This window comes from Gobio gobio (genome assembly GCF_949357685.1).
Source record: "Gobio gobio genome assembly, chromosome: 2".
Lineage (NCBI taxonomy): Eukaryota > Metazoa > Chordata > Actinopteri > Cypriniformes > Gobionidae > Gobio > Gobio gobio.
In genome coordinates this window covers 11,651,160-11,671,928 of record NC_137098.1, presented here as the reverse complement: position 1 = coordinate 11,671,928, position 20,769 = coordinate 11,651,160, and the positions used below count along the sequence as shown (strand labels likewise).

General features: G+C 40.0%; 1 protein-coding gene across 2 annotated transcripts in view; it reads left to right on the top strand.

Annotated features, from left to right (window-relative positions):
- Window positions 1–1,188: 1,188 nt before the first annotated feature.
- Window positions 1,189–20,769, top strand: part of synpo2a (synaptopodin 2a) — a 39,232-nt gene continuing 19,651 nt past the window's right edge. Inside the window, exon 1 of one of the 2 annotated variants that reach the window (XM_079811150.1) lies at window positions 1,189–1,357. In XM_079811150.1, the coding sequence (XP_079667276.1) occupies window positions 1,250–1,357 (108 nt within the window). In that variant the 5' untranslated portion in view covers window positions 1,189–1,249. The remainder of the gene's footprint in view (window positions 1,358–20,769) is intronic. The other variant, XM_079811149.1, reaches the window with a different exon arrangement.

Below are 20,769 nucleotides of genomic sequence, written 5' to 3'. Positions count from 1 at the left end.
TGTAGAGTCACTGTGGTGAGATGGACTTTGTAAAGACGTTTTAAGTGCCTTTTATGGGTCTTGGGAGTGTAAATGTACTGAATGCCAATGGAGGCCTATCTGAAGCCTTTCTCAGCCATCAGCTTTCAACAAAAATATCTTTATTTGTGTTCCGAATATGAACGGAGGTCTTACGGGTGTCGAACGACATGAGGGTGAGTAATTAATGACAGAATTTTCATTTTTGGGTGAACTAACCCTTTAAGTCCCGTGTGGAGGAAAAATATTGGTTTGGCCAACAGAAATGCTTTGTTTGTTAGCTTTTAAATATTACCATTTTAATCATTTTAATATATGCCCAGCATATTAGGCCTATATTTAAATAATTTTAAAACAACACAATTCAGAACAGTAACAGTTATTTTGTAGCTGTTAGTTCTCACTTCCTTAGGATTTATCCTAAACTGCATGTAAGAGTGAGTATGCCCTTGTGAAAAAGTTTGCTTAATTGTATTGATTGTGCACTTGCAGTGTACTTCAAATCATAAAAGTACATTTTTTAAAAACCTTGCAGATAATGTAATATTAATCAAATAAAAGGCCACTAAATTGGCACTTTCATGTTTCTAAACACACTTAAGCACAAAGTGAACTTTGCAATAATGTCAAATTATTACTTTAAAGTAAATTTTAAATCATTATGTTTTAATAATATTTTATTGTAGGCCTACACTTTAACCATACTTCAAAGACAATAAAAGTAGGTAATTATGAAGTTACATATAAAGATGCACTCCTATTTAAATGTATTTAATAATGCCTAAAGTTAATCTAATTGCATTTAATATAAACTTAGCTAGACTAAATTATAATTTATTACAATTAACAATAACATGCAGTCAAGATTCCAAAAAATTGTTTAAAAAAAAAATTATATTCAGTTGCACTAAGGCATATTATTTCTGCAATAAGTACTCTTTTTAGAAGTATGCTAAAGTGTAGCATTTTCACACGGATGAACAAGAGATTTTACTCCCCAGGGAGTTTTTTAAAACTCTGAACGCATTTATGTGGCGCGTTGCTTTTCAGCGTCGGTTAAACCTGCGTACAAGGACAGTTCCTCTCCTCAGGATGATCTCTGAAGAATGACGCCGAAAAGAGGGCCGGACTCCAGATGTTGTGGCTTTACACCCACCAAAGGCAGCCTCCGATATCGCACTGAACAAACTTGACTTCTCTCAGTCTCAGACTGGAGGACCGCGGCAGGAGGATGGGCACGGGGGAGTTTGTGTGCGTGACGGTGCGTGGCGGCGCGCCGTGGGGTTTCAGACTCATCCAGAGCGCTCAGGACCCTCAACATCCTCTCCAGGTGCTCGAGGTGAGACTATAGGCTACTATTATGATGATGAGGACTCTGTCTTTATAACTAAGTTTTTAGTACGCGTTGGCAGAGACCTGATGACGCTGGTGAATATCCATCGTTTTCTTTTTCTTTTATTATAGGGCTAGCTGTTATCTCAATGGGTGGTTTATATAATAAAGCACACCAATGCACAAGACCTTGGTGGTTTTCTGGGCTTCGCTTTAGTGGGGTCTTGGGCACTTTTAGCTGGCCAGATGAGATGCCAATTGCTAACAGCGTGAACAGTGAACTGGGATATTAGCTAAAACCAGCAAACCAACTTAGACAGCTCTTTTCAGCAGGGTGAAAGTTTTCTGAAGTTGATGTCAGGCGTCATGAAAGTTTGGCTCTTGGATAAAGGTGAGGTTAAAATACATTTGAGTTAATATGTGTATGCATTGGCTGGTCCTGAGAGTTGCCTATAATGTATGGCCATGGATGAATGTTTTATATGTAGTTCTCTTATTTAGGAAATAACACAAACCAATGTCCATCTTTGTTGGAAATGGGCAATGCTGTAAACAGATTCTTGCATAATGACAACATATCTATAGTGGCCACCCACTGAGTTCAAATTCGCCCGTTGTTTTGATAAATGTTCACTGCCAAAGTTGTTTTTCTTTAGCTGAATTTTACAGAGAGATCTGTGCTGCGCAGGCTCTGCCTGTCCCAGACTTCAGCAAGGGTCCTTATATGGTCACAGCAAAGCTAACAAAGTTTGTTGGCCAAGTACAGGCTATCTGTCTTCACTCCCATAGATATCAAGAATCTAAACTGTTAGTATTGAAAGGCTGGATTTATTAGTTGATCTTTTTTTACTATAGAGAAAACATTGATTTAATGATAATGAGCATTAGTAAAACTTATTTTCTTATATCAGCACGTTTTGTGAGTATTTTGAATGTTTTATGTGTATAATAGTATTATATTTATATGGAAATACTTATATGGAAACACAGTCTCCAAGCCTGCATGACAAAGACATATGTTTGTACTTAAAATGCTTTGCTTACTTAACAGCTTAACAAGTTTAAAAGATCTTCAAAGCCATGAAGTAGTATTTAAACAGTGCAAAATGTTTAAGCAATGTAACGTTGTTTTACTGAATATCAGCCTGTCTGTGATACAGAATTTGCCCTTGCTCAATGGTGAGAGAAAGAAATGGCTTGCAGCAAGAGAAAACATCCAGATTTTTTATTTATTTTAAAAGACGCATGTTGTAAAAGAATGGTTGAACTTGGGAGGGAGCATGAAGAACCCTTTTCACCAAAATTGATGCACCTCTTGATGGAAATAAGTGATGTTATTTCCATCAAGAGGTGCATACATTTTTGGTTAAGATCTTGTATTGACAATGCAAGAGTCCAGCACTCTGTAAAGTCTCCTCCAGCACATCCCAAAGACTTTCAATTCATTCAACGTCTGAACTCGAAGGTGCCAATTAATGTGTGAAAATGATTCTTCATTCGTCTCTTCATTCTTTCAAAATTTGAGCCTGATGAATCTTGACGTTGTCATCCTGGAATATGGCCATGATGTGTCTTCCTACATGATTGTTTAAGAAATGAAATGTTACACACTCCCTCGTTTGGGTTAGAAGAACTTGTGCCAAATATATAACATTCTAGAAACATAATAATCATTGCAATAAGGATCCAATCATAGACTCTTTCTTTAGCCTATTTAAATCCAAAAAGCAACTTTTTTTTGGACGGGCAGTGCATGTAAATCAATTTCATACACTTTAAATGTTAATTGTACATATTTAATTATTTATGAATAAATACATTTAAACACAACACACATGGCCGTACACCGCTCGGCCAATCAGATTAGAGGACCAGAACTTACTCTTGCATAAAATACAAATTGATGTGTTCCACAGGTTGCTTATTGAAATCCAAATCCATGTCCAGCAATGCAATTGATAATATGTAGCATACCAAAAGAAATACCCTGATAAATGTACTGTTCTGTATAGCCGCGTTTCCACCGCAGGAACTTTCCCCAGGAACTAGGAACTTTGGGGTGGTACTCGGTGTGTTTCGACCGCAGGAACCGGGGTCTAAATGAAGTTCCGGGTAAATATTTCCCCCTCCGAACCATGCTTTGAACGGCCCTGCTCCCGAGTTAGTACTTTTTCAAAGTTCAGGAACTTTCGGGGGTTGGACTTGGGCGCTGAACATGCTGATTGGTTGAACTCATGCAGCATTTTATTTCAACCGGCATTTTTCAAAGTCTTTTGCGAGGATCGTTCTGCGTTCAGTATATAATTTCGTTGGAAACGGGGCTTATGTAGGTACTAGAACTGACAAATAATTGACAATAACAGCCTAGACTTGAGTCTGAGGTCACATAGTGGTCATTTTGGATGATCAGTGTTCCTGGCCAGTGGGAAATTGGTTCAGCAGTAATTTCTTTCTCAGCTGAAAAGCTCATTTATTTGCAGCTCCATAAAGTGTTTTTCACAAAATATAGTCATATTTTACAATTCAGTAAAACAGTAATAGCCATTAGTATGGTCTCAGTCCCTATAATGGCCGCGGGTGTTTTAGTATAGACTCCCACACTTTAGCTTTGGCAAACTCCTAATTAGCAAACTTTTGACTCTTTGTAATGATATTATATACAAGTTAAACCCTCATAAAAGTATAACTGGCAAAGTAAGCTTCTGTTTCTGGTGTCATTATAATTTTAAAAGTGAACCGCATTGGAGAAATGCAGTGTGCCCACAGAGCCTTGACTCTAAATCTGAGTGAGACTATTGTCTGTCTATTTTAATTTATATATTGTATAATATACCGCATAATTAAACAATAAGTAAACATTCTGCTAAAAAAACTTCTAAACTTCTTTGGGATGGATAAAGATGTACATGTTAATGAACAATGTGTTTGTGCATATTTTAGTACATTTTAGTTTCTTCGAGTAATATGGTCCTTGTTTTAATAAATCATGCTCATCTGTCACATCCCTTCCCCCTCACATTAAACATTAATCATGCGTTCCAGTGTAGCTGTCATTAGGTTGTCATCATTGAGTTAAAAAAAACCTGACATTTCACTGTTGATCAGCAGAGGACATCCCAGCTAACTGGGAACATTCTCAGAACTTTTGCTAATGTTCTGGCAAGTTTCTCCCAAATTACGAGCAAACATTTTTCCAGTAAGTTAATAGAACATTCGTTATGAGCATTAGGAAAACATTTTTTTATATACAGTATATCAGCAGGTTTTGTGAGTGTCTACTTAGAATATATGAATATTCTGAATGAGACAAAGACATATGTTTATACTTAAAATGCTTTGCTTACTTAACAGCTTAACAAGATTAAAATATCTTCAAAGCCATGAAATAGTATTTAAACAGTGCAAAATGTTTAAGCAATATAACACAGGAGTGCCGTTGTACTTAATATCAGCCTGTTTGTGATCCAAAGAAGATGGACTCACCAGCAGCGCTCTCCTCCTACTCCAACCAAGAGCTTTGGTGGAATATTTGGGGTGGATGTTGTTAAACAGCTGTTCCTCTCTCACTGTCCGCGAGGTAAAGGAGAAGCCATGTATAGCACGTAGCCAGGGACAGCCACACAGTCCATCCCAGAGCAAGGAGCGGACCACTTCCTGATTTATCTGTGGTCCGCGGATCCAGTTCCCACCCAAGTACTCACCCTTGTATCTTTGTCTTCTTTGCCGGTCCCATCTGGAAATCTGCTTCCTCCGACATTCCTGTCTGACTTCCTGGTCTCCTCTGCTGGTTAGGGACAGTCCCCTGTATCCATCAGCTGGTGTTGTCCAGCTCCTTGGCTCTGCCCCTGCCACTCCATGCGTCTCTCAGCTCCAGGCTTCCCTCCCACCAGCTCTTCGTGGCGCTGTGTCCCTGTCTGCATGCCTCCAGGCCCATTTCTCAACCTCGGTCTGGCTCTGCGTTCCCTCGTCTCTACCATGGCCTGTCTGCCCTGGGACTCCTCCGGGCTCCCTCGACCATCCGGATCAACCTCGGTTGGTCGTCGCACAGCTTTCAGGTCTCTGGCTGCGCCTCGACCCTTATCCCCTTCGGCTCCATCGGGTTCCTCCCTTCCTCCGGTTTTCCCGTTGCCCATGCACACTCCATCGTCGTCCTGGTCGGCATCCCCATCTCCGCTTCGGCCACGCGAGCCATCAGCTCCGCCTTGGGCTTACAGCCATGGATGTCGACCAGGTCCATGGATGTCGGCCTCTTTTCCTCTGCCGGTTCCTCTAGGCATCCTGGTTCTGCCTCCGTAAGTCAGTCCCCTGGTTCTGCTTCCGTCAGTCAGTCCCCTGGTTCTGCCTCCACCCAGGCTCCTCCCACCGTTGGCTCCACCGTGGTATCTGTATCCACCGACTCCTCATCCCTGTCCATCACCAGCTCCCTTACTCTCCTACAAATCCCCCTCCCTCCTTCCATAGTTGGATGTTCAGTTATGGCACGAGGATGCGCCTTTCCGGGAGGGGGGACTATTGTCACGGTCTTGGACTCTTATTTTGATGTTTTGTTGGGTTTCCCTTAGTTCCTGTTTCCCTGCTCTGTTTAGTTTCGGTTTACTTGCAGTTTCTGGTTATGTCCCTGTTTGTTTCTCCCTGTATATAAACTTTCTGTTTAATTTAGTCCTTTGTCAGTTATTGTCTATTCGTAATGTGTTGTTGTAACAATCTTTATAATAAAACCGTTTATAATAAAAGACTTTAGTATTCCTCGTTTGTGCCAGTTGCTTACAGCAGACCGTTACAGTTCCCTTAAAGGGTTACTACTTACTACCAGGTAGCTTTGTACCCAGTAGTATATTCGAATGATCGTGCTTCCCCTCCGATATTGTCATTTTGCATCATCAGAGGCTTTTTTGGCCAGAGGCTAGAGAGACTACAGCCAGTAGTAGGAGCTGGTTCCGCATGTTTTCAACCCGCCCATAGAGGTGGGATCTCACTCACAGAATGTAAGATACTGACGGCCACACGGACATTCATAACGGAGCGGTGCGGAACAAAGCTAGTGTTCTCAATGAATTCCTATGAAAGTTAAGCTTCCATAGGCATGAACTGAAAACGCGCAAGACTGGACACGCACCGTGAATTACTGTGAGGCCGTGAATGAATGCCGGTTGTGCGTGCTCATTTTAGTTTCGGTTTAAAATTCGGGGTGGGTTGCTTGAATTGTGGGTTCATGAAAACACAACAACAAAACGGTACAATGACAAACTCACTTAAATAGGCGCATTTAGCTTTGAAACCAAATCCTCCGCAATCATCTGACTCCTGCTGCGTTTGTGCTGCGACTCTCATTCGGCTCGTGCTGTATTGAGAAGACACATTCAGTTTTTAATTGTAGTGTCTGTTCTCTAACTGGACTAAATGATTTTATTACAATAAAAATCAAAACAACGGTGGGGTGGTACCGCAGTGGGCAAGAGATGTAACTGGTGGGAGTGGCCTCGTAGGGCAGCGAAGCAAGTGCATTCTGGGAGTTGTTGTTTTTCTGGCTTTTCTCAGTGTAGAAGGCACCAACTTCTAACATAATTTCACATTTCTACTACACAAATGACCCAATTTAAATACACATTCATCTTTCCAGCAGTGAAGTACCCCTGTAATGTTTGAATAAAGAAAAAAAACATTTAGAAATAACATTTTCATTACTTAATGGGAACGTTAGTAAAACGTTCTCTCTCTTTTTTAGCTGGGATATTAGCTGATTCTGTAAAATACAAAGAATTATGTTCTCTCTCATTAATTTCTTAGTTTTTTTACATGTGCAGTCATCTTTTGACTCCAAAGTGTTGGTGCTCATGAAAATATCTCTGAATATATATTACTTATTAATGGGATTGTATTGGGCCGTTGTTACTAAAATGTTGTTACTTTGTGATAGAAATTATTTTAGTGTAACAGCATAATAATAAATAAGGATAATTATTGTAATATTAACATTAATCCAATATATCCATTACATTCCAATTCTGAATTCAGATTAGTGACCGTCTACGTTACTCTCTCAACAAGATTAAAGTGTTAAAATACACATATCCAAAAGCATATCTGATACCTGATGTTTTATTGTTATTCAAACTTTTTTTTTAAGCATCTGATAGCAATGATTTTCCTATTAGGTAACATATAATTATATGTTACATCTATATCTTTTCTGACTTTGCACTTTTTGCCGAGAGCAGTCAAATATTTGTCTGAGCTGTCATGAGAGAGATTGAGCTGAACGTTCTCACAGATACGTGCTTCCATCTCTGTGGAGTGACCCCATGCTCATCTGGAAAACATAACTTTTACTTGACTCACCTAAGAACAAACTCAGCAGAGAAACATGCCTAAAAACGTATATAACATGAAGCTGATAAATACTGTTCATGACGAACGGCTGTTCAGTGTGATGCATAATGGTGTTCATGTCTAACATGAAACTGAGTGTAAGAAGCCAACTTTAGCATACCTTTAAAAATAGTAAATTGCAATTAAATGAAAATATATTATAGTTTACATTTATATTAAATGCAATTAGCTGAAGTTGCAATTAGAGTGCTTTTTGACCCACTTAAATAGAACTTTAGTACATCTGTATATGTAATTTCATAACTAGTTTGAAATAAGGTTTAAGTGTATTGCCAAGCATATATGATAAACTAAAATATAATTGAATGTCATTTCTATTCTACTGAAACTTAAATACAGTAAATAAAAAATACAGTATATTTGCAATTACACATTTGTAATTAAGTTGCGATTAAAATATATATTAACTAATTTGCTTTAGTAGTCAACACATCAAAATGAGTTTAGGATACTTCTTTAAAGAACAACAAAAGACTATTAAACCATAATGATTTAATATGTACTTTAAAGTAAAACTATAATTTGACATTATAACAAAAGTGCACCTTTTAAACCTGCACAAGTGACCTTTTAAGTTATTAATATTATAGTATCTGCAAGTACAATTTCAATTGCAATTCAGTACAATAAAGCATACGTAGGGTATATATATGTGTTATGTTTATATCACATATAATAGACGTCTGCAGTAATTTATAATTTGCATGCTTCATAAATGTATATGCTGGACCACATTGTTACAATGGTAAAAAAAAGAATTCTTGCAATTAGAGCACATTGTAGATATTTTGGCTCATGTAAAGGGCTAAAAAAGGGCCCAATGTGAGTTCATTAAAAGTAAAGATTGATACAGTCTTTTGAACGTGCACCTACATAAAGATTTTCATAATGAACCGTTTAGACCTCTGTAGTAAAGAATAATGCTTAACCTTAAGTCATTTAGCTATCAACATTACAGCTGGATTCACTCCTGTGTGCTGTGGGTAAACTGCTACTCAACTTACAGCACAAGTATATGAAAGTCCAGCTAATGTGGATTTAACAGTCTGTGGACCACCGTGGTCCATTTTACCTGAAATGTCTGTTGGAAACACTGAAAGATAATTGCTGTAAGCTGTGGGAGACAGAAGTAGCTGAGAGGCATGAGAACTTTCCAACACTTAGTTCACTCAGTATGGGTATGGGAAGAAAACGAATTGTGCTTTTGACATTCTCTTCCAAAATGTTACTGTTAAAATTGAATTTTTTCTACCAAATAATGCTTGATTACAATGTCCAAGTAGCAAATGCACTATGACGCAATCAGCCTTGCTTTCAAACAAATGAAAATCACAGAGTTGAGTAAAGATTGAATGCTTATGGTTTCTTTGAAGCAGCAGTTTTTCAAGACTTTAAGATTTACTGCTTTACACACTCATTAAAAGTACAGTACACACTCACCCGATTTGTACTTGCATGAACTAACATTCTTATTTGATAAATAACATTTTGTCTCATTTTATTCTCTTAGTATGCATCACAAGGAGGAGCCAAACGCAGTAGATTATTAAAGGGTAATCCAAAAACATTATCCACAACAGGCAAAAGGTCAAAACGCAGGCAAACAATCCAAACAGATAGGGCAGGAACTTTGGAAAACAGGGTAATTCAAAGGACAAATCTGTAAAAAAGGCAACCGGGTCAAAACCATGGGACAGATAATCAAAGGAGGATTCAGAAATGCAGTTTTGACACATACAAGACTGAGGAGACGCGTTTAGCTGTATATGTAAAAATGTTGTGTCGTTTCGGCGTTCGTCCAGACAGATCCGGCATTTTTGGAGCCTGAAACCGGTATTTTTTGAAACCAAGAGTGGATAAATCTGAAACCGACACCTTTGCGTTTTCCTGTGTACAGCCAATCCATATATTTTGTGAAACGGTGATGTCATCACACCACGTCCCGCACGGTAAAGACTAGAAGGGATACAGCTGCGGCCACTGGGCAGGCGCACATCAATATTGCGTCATTTAATTACTGTATTTGCATTATTATAAGGGTAGGTTTAGGCGTTAATAAAACACAATCTGGTAAGTAGCAAATGTATTTATTGTTATTTTATCGTGAGATTTTGGCTCGCTTCCAACCGTTGCTGTACCCCTTCTAGTCACAACTCTTCTTCTCCGTTTTTAGTGTATCTCTGTTGCAGAATTACAGTGCCACATACTGGTCTGGCATGTAAACTACATCGTTTTGAGTAGGGGCGTGAAAATACACTGGTCTCACGGTTCGGTTCGATTACGATTATCATGCCATCGATTCGCTTCAATTCGATATCACGATGCATTGACGATGCACTGCATCCTCATACAATTTTGTCAGTCAGTTAAATGAACTGAACCTTTAATTTTACCTGCTCAAAGAAAACACGCTTCTTGAATGTATCAAACAAAACTCAAGTCTGGGCACAGAAGACAACAGGAGCATTTAGAACAAATAGAAAATACTAAAAGCCACTTCAGAAGGTGGTCTGCGCTCAATACAGTCAAAACTAAAGTCTAAATGCATCTGGTTGTTGAAACCACATATGCAAATTTTACTCCTCGCAACAATGCTAAAATAAATTAACGTGTGAGAGCGCGTTATGGGCTATATGACATAGCCAGATATGACAGCGCTACTGAAGCACGCATTGCCGCAGACGAGCAGCTGCGTATCTCTTCATCAAGCTAACGCACCAACTACTGAAAGTAAAGTTGCAGGTGGTCAACATACAATCATCTTCATTAAAGGAACACGCCGACTTTTTGGGACTTTAGCTTATTCACCATATCCCCCAGATTTAGATAAGTCCATACATACCATTCTCATCTCTGTGCGTGCCATAACTCTGTCTGACGCACCCACCGCTAGCCTAGCTTAGCACAAAGACTGGAGGTAAACGGCTCCAGCTAGCCTACTGCTCAATAAGTGACAAAATAACGCCAACATTTTCCTATTTACATGTTATGATGTGTATAGTTACATCGTGTACTAAGACCAACGGAAAATGAAAAGTTGCGATTTTCGAGACTGATATGGCTTGGAACTATTCTCACATTCCTGTGTAATGATCAAGGAACTTTGAGCCGTACCATGAGTGCAGCGGCGCAATGATATTATGCAGCACCTGATAATAGTCCCCAGAGCTCTCTGTGCAAGCAGATTGTCACGTTGTGTAGCGGACCCTCTCCGAATGATGGCCAGACTTTACTGATGTTTCATGGAGTTTATTGAAACCGTTTGATCTCCAAAAAATCACTGTAAGAGCTGAACAAATAAAGCAAAGAAGTGCGCATTAACACCTCGTACACAAACTCTCTTCATAGCATTATCATTAACATACGGCGAAATACACAAAAATACTCGTTACAGATGACAGTAAACAAGAACATACACACCTTATGCCTTTTCGGGGGGTGCTTAACAAACTGCAAACTTTAAATCTGCCTAACCACTCCGATGAACCGTGAGCGCTCACTATCTTTCCGTTAGCTACAACATCCATCAAAATAAAAGTCCCTACTTATTAAGACAGACAATGCAGACCTTAAACCTATTTAAACACACTGAAATGTCAAAAATTTACACAAAAAAACTAATTATAAGATAAATCATAATGAAGTCTGTTACACGTTGGTTATGTTGATGGAAGTTAGCCTATTTTCAGGCGCTGCATAATATCATTGCGCCGTTGCACTCATGGTACGGCAGTAAAATTCTGTGATCATTACGCAGGAATGAGAGAATAGTTCCTAGTCATATCGGTCTAGAAAATCACAACTTTTAATTTTCCGTCGGTCTTAGTACACAATGTAACTATTCACATCACAACATGTAAATAGGAAAATGTTGGCGTTATTTTGACAATTATTGAGCAGTAGGCTAGCTGGAGCCGTTTACCTCCAGTCTTTGTGCTAAGCTAGGCTAGCGGTGGTTGCGTCAGACAGAGTTATGGCACGCACGGAGATGAGAATGGTATGTTTGTATTTCAAAATCAAAGGCCGCAATAGGAGAGCGCGCGGCTCAATGATGATAAATAAAATGCAGCTCATATCTGTTGTTTTCGGTGACATGAACTCCAATAAATCTGCATATATTGCGGGAATTTAAGAAGTTTCGCGGAGATACATTTATGTGACCAAATGTAAATGAAATCGTTTTGATAAATCATATAGCTTTGATTTACACACAGCGCGTGTTCTCCAGGTCGTGCTTACCAGGTTGTTCATAAAAGCCGAACTGTACCCAGATGTCGTCTTTTAAAGTAGTTGGAGCATTTTAATTATTCTCACTCGCGTCTCGCCTCCCTCTGTCATTGTATGCTACCGCGACAATGCACGTGCATGACAAATGACGGTAGAAAAGCATCAGTTCATTATAATCGGTTATGGTCTATTACTAAACCAATACCGAATCGTCCTCGTCTGCATCGCGATGCATCGAAGAAGTGATTAATTTCGGTTTCAGTGGTTTCGTGTGTACGCACACTGTAAAAAAAATGCAGGTCTCCAATTGAAAATTTTCTAGTGACCGATCACATTAAACATTTTCAGTTGGCCAAATTTAATTTCTGTGAATTGATGCAATTTAATTAACAGAAATTCAATTTGGCCAACTCAAAAATTTAGATGTGATCAGTCACTAGAAAATTTTCAATTGGAGACCTGATTTTTTTTTTTTTTACAGTGCAGTTATTACTTGAGACGAGGGGGGGAAAAGATTGGATAGGGAAAGCTCTGGCTTCGTGTGGATGTGGCCTTAGCAATGAATGATTAAATAAACCGGGTTTATATAGGAAGAGTTAACAAGGTTAATGCAAGGTATACACAGTACACAGCTGACAGCAATCAGGGATGATGAGTCCGGGCAGTGAGTTCTGGGAAATGTAGTCCATGCTTATATGGCAAGAGACTATAGGGAGCAGTGCCCTCTGGTAGATATAAAGGGCACTCCATCTGGTGCTCATGTCAGTATGTACTGCAACTATATCATATGGAAGCTTGTTTCCGCCATAGGACAAAAATACAAAAGGTAATTGCGACTTTTTTATCTTATAATTCTGACCTTATCCTCTCAGAATTGGGAGTTATAAAAGACTTTATAGCTTGCAATTGAGTCTATACTGTATCTCGCAATTCTGAGGAAAAAGCTTCCAGTATGAGCACCGTGTTTGCAATGTTGTTAAAAAAAAATGTGTTGTGCTGGTAACAAAGAATTTCCTCCGATTGAAAATCTCCTGTTTGAAACATATTTTTATATATATTTTTCAATATTGTGTCAGGTAACCTAAAATGTGTTACGTTATCCTGGTGTTACAAGTGTGCTTAAATTGTTTTAAATCTTAAAAGTATATATTTAAAATAAGTTGTACTTGCAGATCAAATTAAGAAAATAAAAGGCCACTTGTGTTTAAAGACAGTTCATTTTTATGAAACAAACAGTTTCCTAGCACACTTAGTAAAAAGTGCACTTTGTAATGTCAAACTAAAAGATTTACTTTACATTGTAGATTTTAAATCATTATGTCTTGTAATACTTTCAAATGCACTTATTTTGATGTGTTGCTTTAACATACAAAAGCATACATAACAAAGTAATGAACATTATATTGCATTATGCAGTTACTTCTATTGTCTTTGAAATATGGTTCAAGTTGCTGAATGTTTTGACAAGGTTATTTATAGTAAACTAAAATATACATTCATGTTATTTTTATTGAAAAACACTACAACTAAATGCATAATCAAGTACTGTGCTTTAGTATATTAGTCAACACATTAACATAAGTGTACTTCTTTAAAGCAAATGTCACAAGTACAGTTGCTAGATGGTTCTTTCCCGACCTTTTTTGGATGAGAAGTGCTGTATTCTTATCCATATGAGCAGTGATTTATATAGTCTCTGTCCTCCTGAAAAGCCCTTATACGGTGACCAGAGCTGTTCTTTTTTTTCCCTACAGCTTCATAACAATCCCACAGCTCCATGCTTTTATTCAATTAAAGAACTTTCACCCCAATGGCTTTAAAAGGCTTTGCTTTTTTGAGGATTGTTTCTGTACAAAATATTATGATTGAGCTGTATTTTTAGGCTTAATCATTAATGAATTTGCATAGTATAAGTGTTAGAGAAATATAAGTGTGTGACGTTTTCAATATTTACACAATGGTGTGTTGTAAAGCTACAGAGGGCCAGCTGTGTGTTGATGAAAAATGTTCTACTCTGTGGCAGTGTTGTGCAGTTTGGACATTTGTTGCATTTATATGCATACAATTTAGCCTAAATATTCAAGAGAAGACAAACCACTGAAGACAAAACCTTTCAGCAGAGCACCAATACTCACAATTAGCATATATCTCATATATGTTAACGTCACACTACTCCAGTTTACTTTTCATCTGAGAATAACAATATATTTGTCTTTTATTGACTTGACACTGCCCTCTAGTGTTGATGAATAGGAAATATATTGTCTTCTAAAGACGGTAAGCCTAGCAAACAAGCAAGTTTTGAGTGTTTTCAAGCTGTGGATTTTTTTAAATATGCTTTTTAATAAGACAATCAAAAGTTATTTTTGCAATAGTCTCATCTGTTTACTGATGCCCAAAATCCAGCTATATACTTATCATTAATGTAAACTGCCTTATTATCATAAAATGTGAAACAGTTTATTGACATTATAAAATGTTGAAAATGTATGTATGTCACTTTTCTCAAATGTTTGGTTTGAGAATGTGATTTCATGAGCTAGCTGAGATGACTCGCCTGTGAAAAATAATGTAGCCTGTAACTGTTGCCAGATATCGATTAAAGTAAATCACCTACTGTAAACTCAGCTAAAAAGTCAAACATAACTATATATTTTCACGGTTTTCTCTAAGAAAACAATTCGTTCTAACAAAGCAATCCTGTTTCCCCTCAGAAAAATGTCATTAAATCGTGAAACCCAAGAAGTGACATCATTGGGACACTTTCTACTGCATGAAAGGCAGACAGTAAAGAACATTTATAACCTCGACATGAAATGGTAGTTGGGATTTCTTTCTTTTTTTTCTTGTTCTGATGTACACCGTTCAGGCATAACATTATGACCACTGACAGGCGAAGTGAATAACACTGATTATCTCTTCATCACGGCACCTGTTAGTGGGTGGGATATATTAGGCAGCAAGTGAACATTTAGTCCTTAAAGTTGATGTGTTAGAAGCAGGAAAAGTGGGCAAGCGTAAGGATTTGAGCGAGTTTCACAAGGGCCAAATTGTCAGAGCATCTCCAAAACTGCAGCTCTTGTGGGGTGTTCCCGGTCTGCAGTGGTCCAAGGAAGGAACAGTGGTGAACCGACAGGGTCATGGGCGGCCAAGGCTCATTGATGCACGTGGGGAGCGAAGGCTGGTCCGTGTGGTCCGCTCAAACAGACGAGCTACTGTAGCTCAAATTGCTCAAGAAGTTAATGCTGGTTCTGATAAAAAGGTGTCAGAATACACAGTGCATCGCAGTTTGTTGTGTTTGGGGCTCCATAGCCGCAGAGCGGTCAGGGTGCCCATGCTGACCCCTGTCCACCGCCGAAAGCTCCAACAGTGGGCACTTGAGCATCAGAACTGGACTACGGAGCAATGGAAGAAGTTGGCCCGGTCTGATGAATCACATTTTCTTTTACATCACGTGGATGGCCGGGTGCGTGTGCATCACTTACCTGGGGAACACATGGCTGCACTATGGAGTGTGATGCTTTGGGCAATGTTCTGCTGGGAAACCTTGGGTTCTGCCATCCATGTGGATGTTACTTTGACACGTACCACCTACCTAAGCATTGTTGCAGACCATGCACACCCTTTCATGGAAACGGTATTCCCTGGTGGTTCAGGAATGGTTTGAGGAGCACAACAACGAGTTTGAGTTGTTAACTTGGCCTCCATATATATTTTTCAATATTGTGTCAGGTAACCTAAAATGTGTTACGTTATCCTGGTGTTACAAGTGTGCTTAAATTGTTTTAAATCTTAAAAGTATATATTTAAAATAAGTTGTACTTGCAGATCAAATTAAGAAAATAAAAGGCCACTTGTGTTTAAAGACAGTTCATTTTTATGAAACAAACAGTTTCCTAGCACACTTAGTAAAAAGTGCACTTTGTAATGTCAAACTAAAAGATTTACTTTACATTGTAGATTTTAAATCATTATGTCTTGTAATACTTTCAAATGCACTTATTTTGATGTGTTGCTTTAACATACAAAAGCATACATAACAAAGTAATGAACATTATATTGCATTATGCAGTTACTTCTATTGTCTTTGAAATATGGTTCAAGTTGCTGAATGTTTTGACAAGGTTATTTATAGTAAACTAAAATATACATTCATGTTATTTTTATTGAAAAACACTACAACTAAATGCATAATCAAGTACTGTGCTTTAGTATATTAGTCAACACATTAACATAAGTGTACTTCTTTAAAGCAAATGTCACAAGTACAGTTGCTAGATGGTTCTTTCCCGACCTTTTTTGGATGAGAAGTGCTGTATTCTTATCCATATGAGCAGTGATTTATATAGTCTCTGTCCTCCTGAAAAGCCCTTATACGGTGACCAGAGCTGTTCTTTTTTTTCCCTACAGCTTCATAACAATCCCACAGCTCCATGCTTTTATTCAATTAAAGAACTTTCACCCCAATGGCTTTAAAAGGCTTTGCTTTTTTGAGGATTGTTTCTGTACAAAATATTATGATTGAGCTGTATTTTTAGGCTTAATCATTAATGAATTTGCATAGTATAAGTGTTAGAGAAATATAAGTGTGTGACGTTTTCAATATTTACACAATGGTGTGTTGTAAAGCTACAGAGGGCCAGCTGTGTGTTGATGAAAAATGTTCTACTCTGTGGCAGTGTTGTGCAGTTTGGACATTTGTTGCATTTATATGCATACAATTTAGCCTAAATATTCAAGAGAAGACAAACCACTGAAGACAAAACCTTTCAGCAGAGCACCAATACTCACAATTAGCATATATCTCATATATGTTAACGTCACACTACTCCAGTTTACTTTTCATCTGAGAATAACAATATATTTGTCTTTTATTGACTTGACACTGCCCTCTAGTGTTGATGAATAGGAAATATATTGTCTTCTAAAGACGGTAAGCCTAGCAAACAAGCAAGTTTTGAGTGTTTTCAAGCTGTGGATTTTTTTAAATATGCTTTTTAATAAGACAATCAAAAGTTATTTTTGCAATAGTCTCATCTGTTTACTGATGCCCAAAATCCAGCTATATACTTATCATTAATGTAAACTGCCTTATTATCATAAAATGTGAAACAGTTTATTGACATTATAAAATGTTGAAAATGTATGTATGTCACTTTTCTCAAATGTTTGGTTTGAGAATGTGATTTCATGAGCTAGCTGAGATGACTCGCCTGTGAAAAATAATGTAGCCTGTAACTGTTGCCAGATATCGATTAAAGTAAATCACCTACTGTAAACTCAGCTAAAAAGTCAAACATAACTATATATTTTCACGGTTTTCTCTAAGAAAACAATTCGTTCTAACAAAGCAATCCTGTTTCCCCTCAGAAAAATGTCATTAAATCGTGAAACCCAAGAAGTGACATCATTGGGACACTTTCTACTGCATGAAAGGCAGACAGTAAAGAACATTTATAACCTCGACATGAAATGGTAGTTGGGATTTCTTTCTTTTTTTTCTTGTTCTGATGTACACCGTTCAGGCATAACATTATGACCACTGACAGGCGAAGTGAATAACACTGATTATCTCTTCATCACGGCACCTGTTAGTGGGTGGGATATATTAGGCAGCAAGTGAACATTTAGTCCTTAAAGTTGATGTGTTAGAAGCAGGAAAAGTGGGCAAGCGTAAGGATTTGAGCGAGTTTCACAAGGGCCAAATTGTCAGAGCATCTCCAAAACTGCAGCTCTTGTGGGGTGTTCCCGGTCTGCAGTGGTCCAAGGAAGGAACAGTGGTGAACCGACAGGGTCATGGGCGGCCAAGGCTCATTGATGCACGTGGGGAGCGAAGGCTGGTCCGTGTGGTCCGCTCAAACAGACGAGCTACTGTAGCTCAAATTGCTCAAGAAGTTAATGCTGGTTCTGATAAAAAGGTGTCAGAATACACAGTGCATCGCAGTTTGTTGTGTTTGGGGCTCCATAGCCGCAGAGCGGTCAGGGTGCCCATGCTGACCCCTGTCCACCGCCGAAAGCTCCAACAGTGGGCACTTGAGCATCAGAACTGGACTACGGAGCAATGGAAGAAGTTGGCCCGGTCTGATGAATCACATTTTCTTTTACATCACGTGGATGGCCGGGTGCGTGTGCATCACTTACCTGGGGAACACATGGCTGCACTATGGAGTGTGATGCTTTGGGCAATGTTCTGCTGGGAAACCTTGGGTTCTGCCATCCATGTGGATGTTACTTTGACACGTACCACCTACCTAAGCATTGTTGCAGACCATGCACACCCTTTCATGGAAACGGTATTCCCTGGTGGTTCAGGAATGGTTTGAGGAGCACAACAACGAGTTTGAGTTGTTAACTTGGCCTCCAAATTCCCCAGATCTCAATCCAATCGAGCATCTGTGGGATGTGCTGAACAAACAAATCCGATCCATCTAGGCCCCACCTCGCAACTTACTGGATTTAAAGGATCTGCTGCTAACATCTTGGTGCCAGATACCACAGCACACCTTCAGGGGTCTAGTGGAGTCCATGCCTCGACGGGTCAGGGCTATTGTGGCAGCAAAAGGGGGACCAACACAATTTTAGGAAGTCATAATGTTTTTTCTGATCTGATTGATCGGACGGTTGTAGTTTGCTATTGGTCGATCTCATGTGAGTGACAGGTTGTCACGGCAGTAAACGTGTCATCAGAGAAGAGATGTCACATGGTCTTTTCTTCTCTGTTCTGATGTTCTTCTCGGGCACGAAAAATGTAGGGCGGGACTTGATTTTGTCTATAGGAATTAATTGGATGGTTGGAAAATTGTGGTTTGCTATTGGTCGATCTCATATGAGTGACAGGTTGTCCCGCCCTCGTGCCAGTAAACGCGTCATCAGAGAAGAGATGTCTCTGCAAGAGGGAGGGGAAGTTATTTTAATTAAAGATTGAGAGCACATGAATAAAAAAATTAAATAATGATGATGATGATGCCCCTCTTCTATTGTACAAACCTGAAATGAAAGATGCAAATGTATTTATTATTTTTGTATTATTAGGGGCCAAGCACAGAAGGTGTGAAGGCACCTATTGAAACCGTTGTCTTCTTCTTCTTCTTCTTCTTCTTCTTCTTCTTCTTCTTCTTCTTCTTCTTCCGCCATCGGAGTCTATGGCAGCCCATAGAACCGTATGGTAAAAAGTTGTAAAATTTGGCACACTAATAGAGGACAGTCTGATCTGTCACCATAGCAATTTTGGTGTCTCTATCTCAATCCCTCTAGCGCCACCACCTGTCCAAATTTGTACTCATGTTTATGCTAATAACTTTTGGACCTTAAGGGGCTAGAAACAAAATTCCCTATAACCCTATAACGTCATGTCCCGTCATTATAAATTTCCCACCGTTTGGAATTTTCTCAAAAACCTACTTCCCTTTCGAAAGGGAACTCGCGCTGCGTCAGCTGACGCTACGGGGGAACGCCTCCAGCGTGACAGGTGCCTGAAATCACAATTACAAAACGTCAATCCTATTGACCGGCGACAGCCCATGACGTCATCAAGGTGCAACCAGGAAGTATAAAAGGGCGCCTTGCCAACATGACCGCATCTTTTCGTCTTCAGGGACTGTTTTGCCTATCTCACGTAAAGCGTCAAAGAAAGTTTTGCAAACGAGAGAATGAAGTGTGCTCAGAAGCAACGCCACTTCCGCAGATGTGGACCCGTGTACCAGGTATCTTACACCTGAGGATACACACACACTCTGTGTTTACTGTCTGGGTGAGGAGCATGCACGGGAAGTTCTCGAGGGAGCTTCCTGTGCAAACTGTGAGCGTTTTCCCCTGAAGACGCTCCGCTCTCGTCTGGCTCTCTTCTCGAGGGGAGAGAGTTCAGCATCTGGGGACAGCCCCGCTCGAGCTGAGGCTGAGCGGCGTCTGAAGTCCTGGGGTTCCCAGATGGATCTGGCTCGTCATCTGGAGACTGGTGTAAATGCTCGCAGATGACGATCCAGATCGCGAGGGGCAGACATTGGAGGAGGAGCGGGATTAGGGCTCCTCCTCCTCGTCTGCGGCTCTTCCGACTGAGCAAAGGATGGATGAAGAGGTTGGTGAGTCAGCTGAAGCTGAAACCTCACATCCATCCTGTCCCATGTACGGGGAGCTGGTGGAGGTCATGGAGCGCGCTGCAGGTAGACGGCAGCTGCCGTGGCAGCGCGCGAGGAGAGAGGTTGTGCATCCAAATCGTTTGGATGACCGGTTTCTCTCCGCTCATGACCGCCCAGCTCCCGGGAGTCTTCCATTTCTTCCAGATCTCCATCAGCAGATCTCGAAGGGATGGAAGAAGCCTTATTCAGCCCGCATCCATCGGCATCAGCGAGCTAACTTCGCTGATGTCGAGGGACTGGCTGAGGCTGGATATGTGTCGTTGCCGCCCGTGGACGAGATGTTTGCGAACCTCTGGGCGGCCATCGACACTGAGGGCTCCCACCCTGCCGACCAAACCTCTCAGGACAACATCACGTTTGAACGGCAGGGCGTACATGTCAGCGGGTCACGCTGGGGCGACTTTGCACACCATGGCGGTGTTACAAGCCTACCAGGCGGACCTGCTGAGGGACCTCGATCAGGGGGAGGGATTAACCCCTGATGCGGTGACCGAGTTGCGCCGGACCACGGATCTCGCTCTCCGGGCTGCCAAACAAACCGCGTTTGCCATCGGTCGTTCGATGGCGGCGATGGTAGCCACGGAGAGACATCTGTGGTTGAACCTGGCGGACATCGGGGAGAAAGAGAAGTCCTTTCTCCTGGATGCCCCGGTTTCGCCCTCTGAAC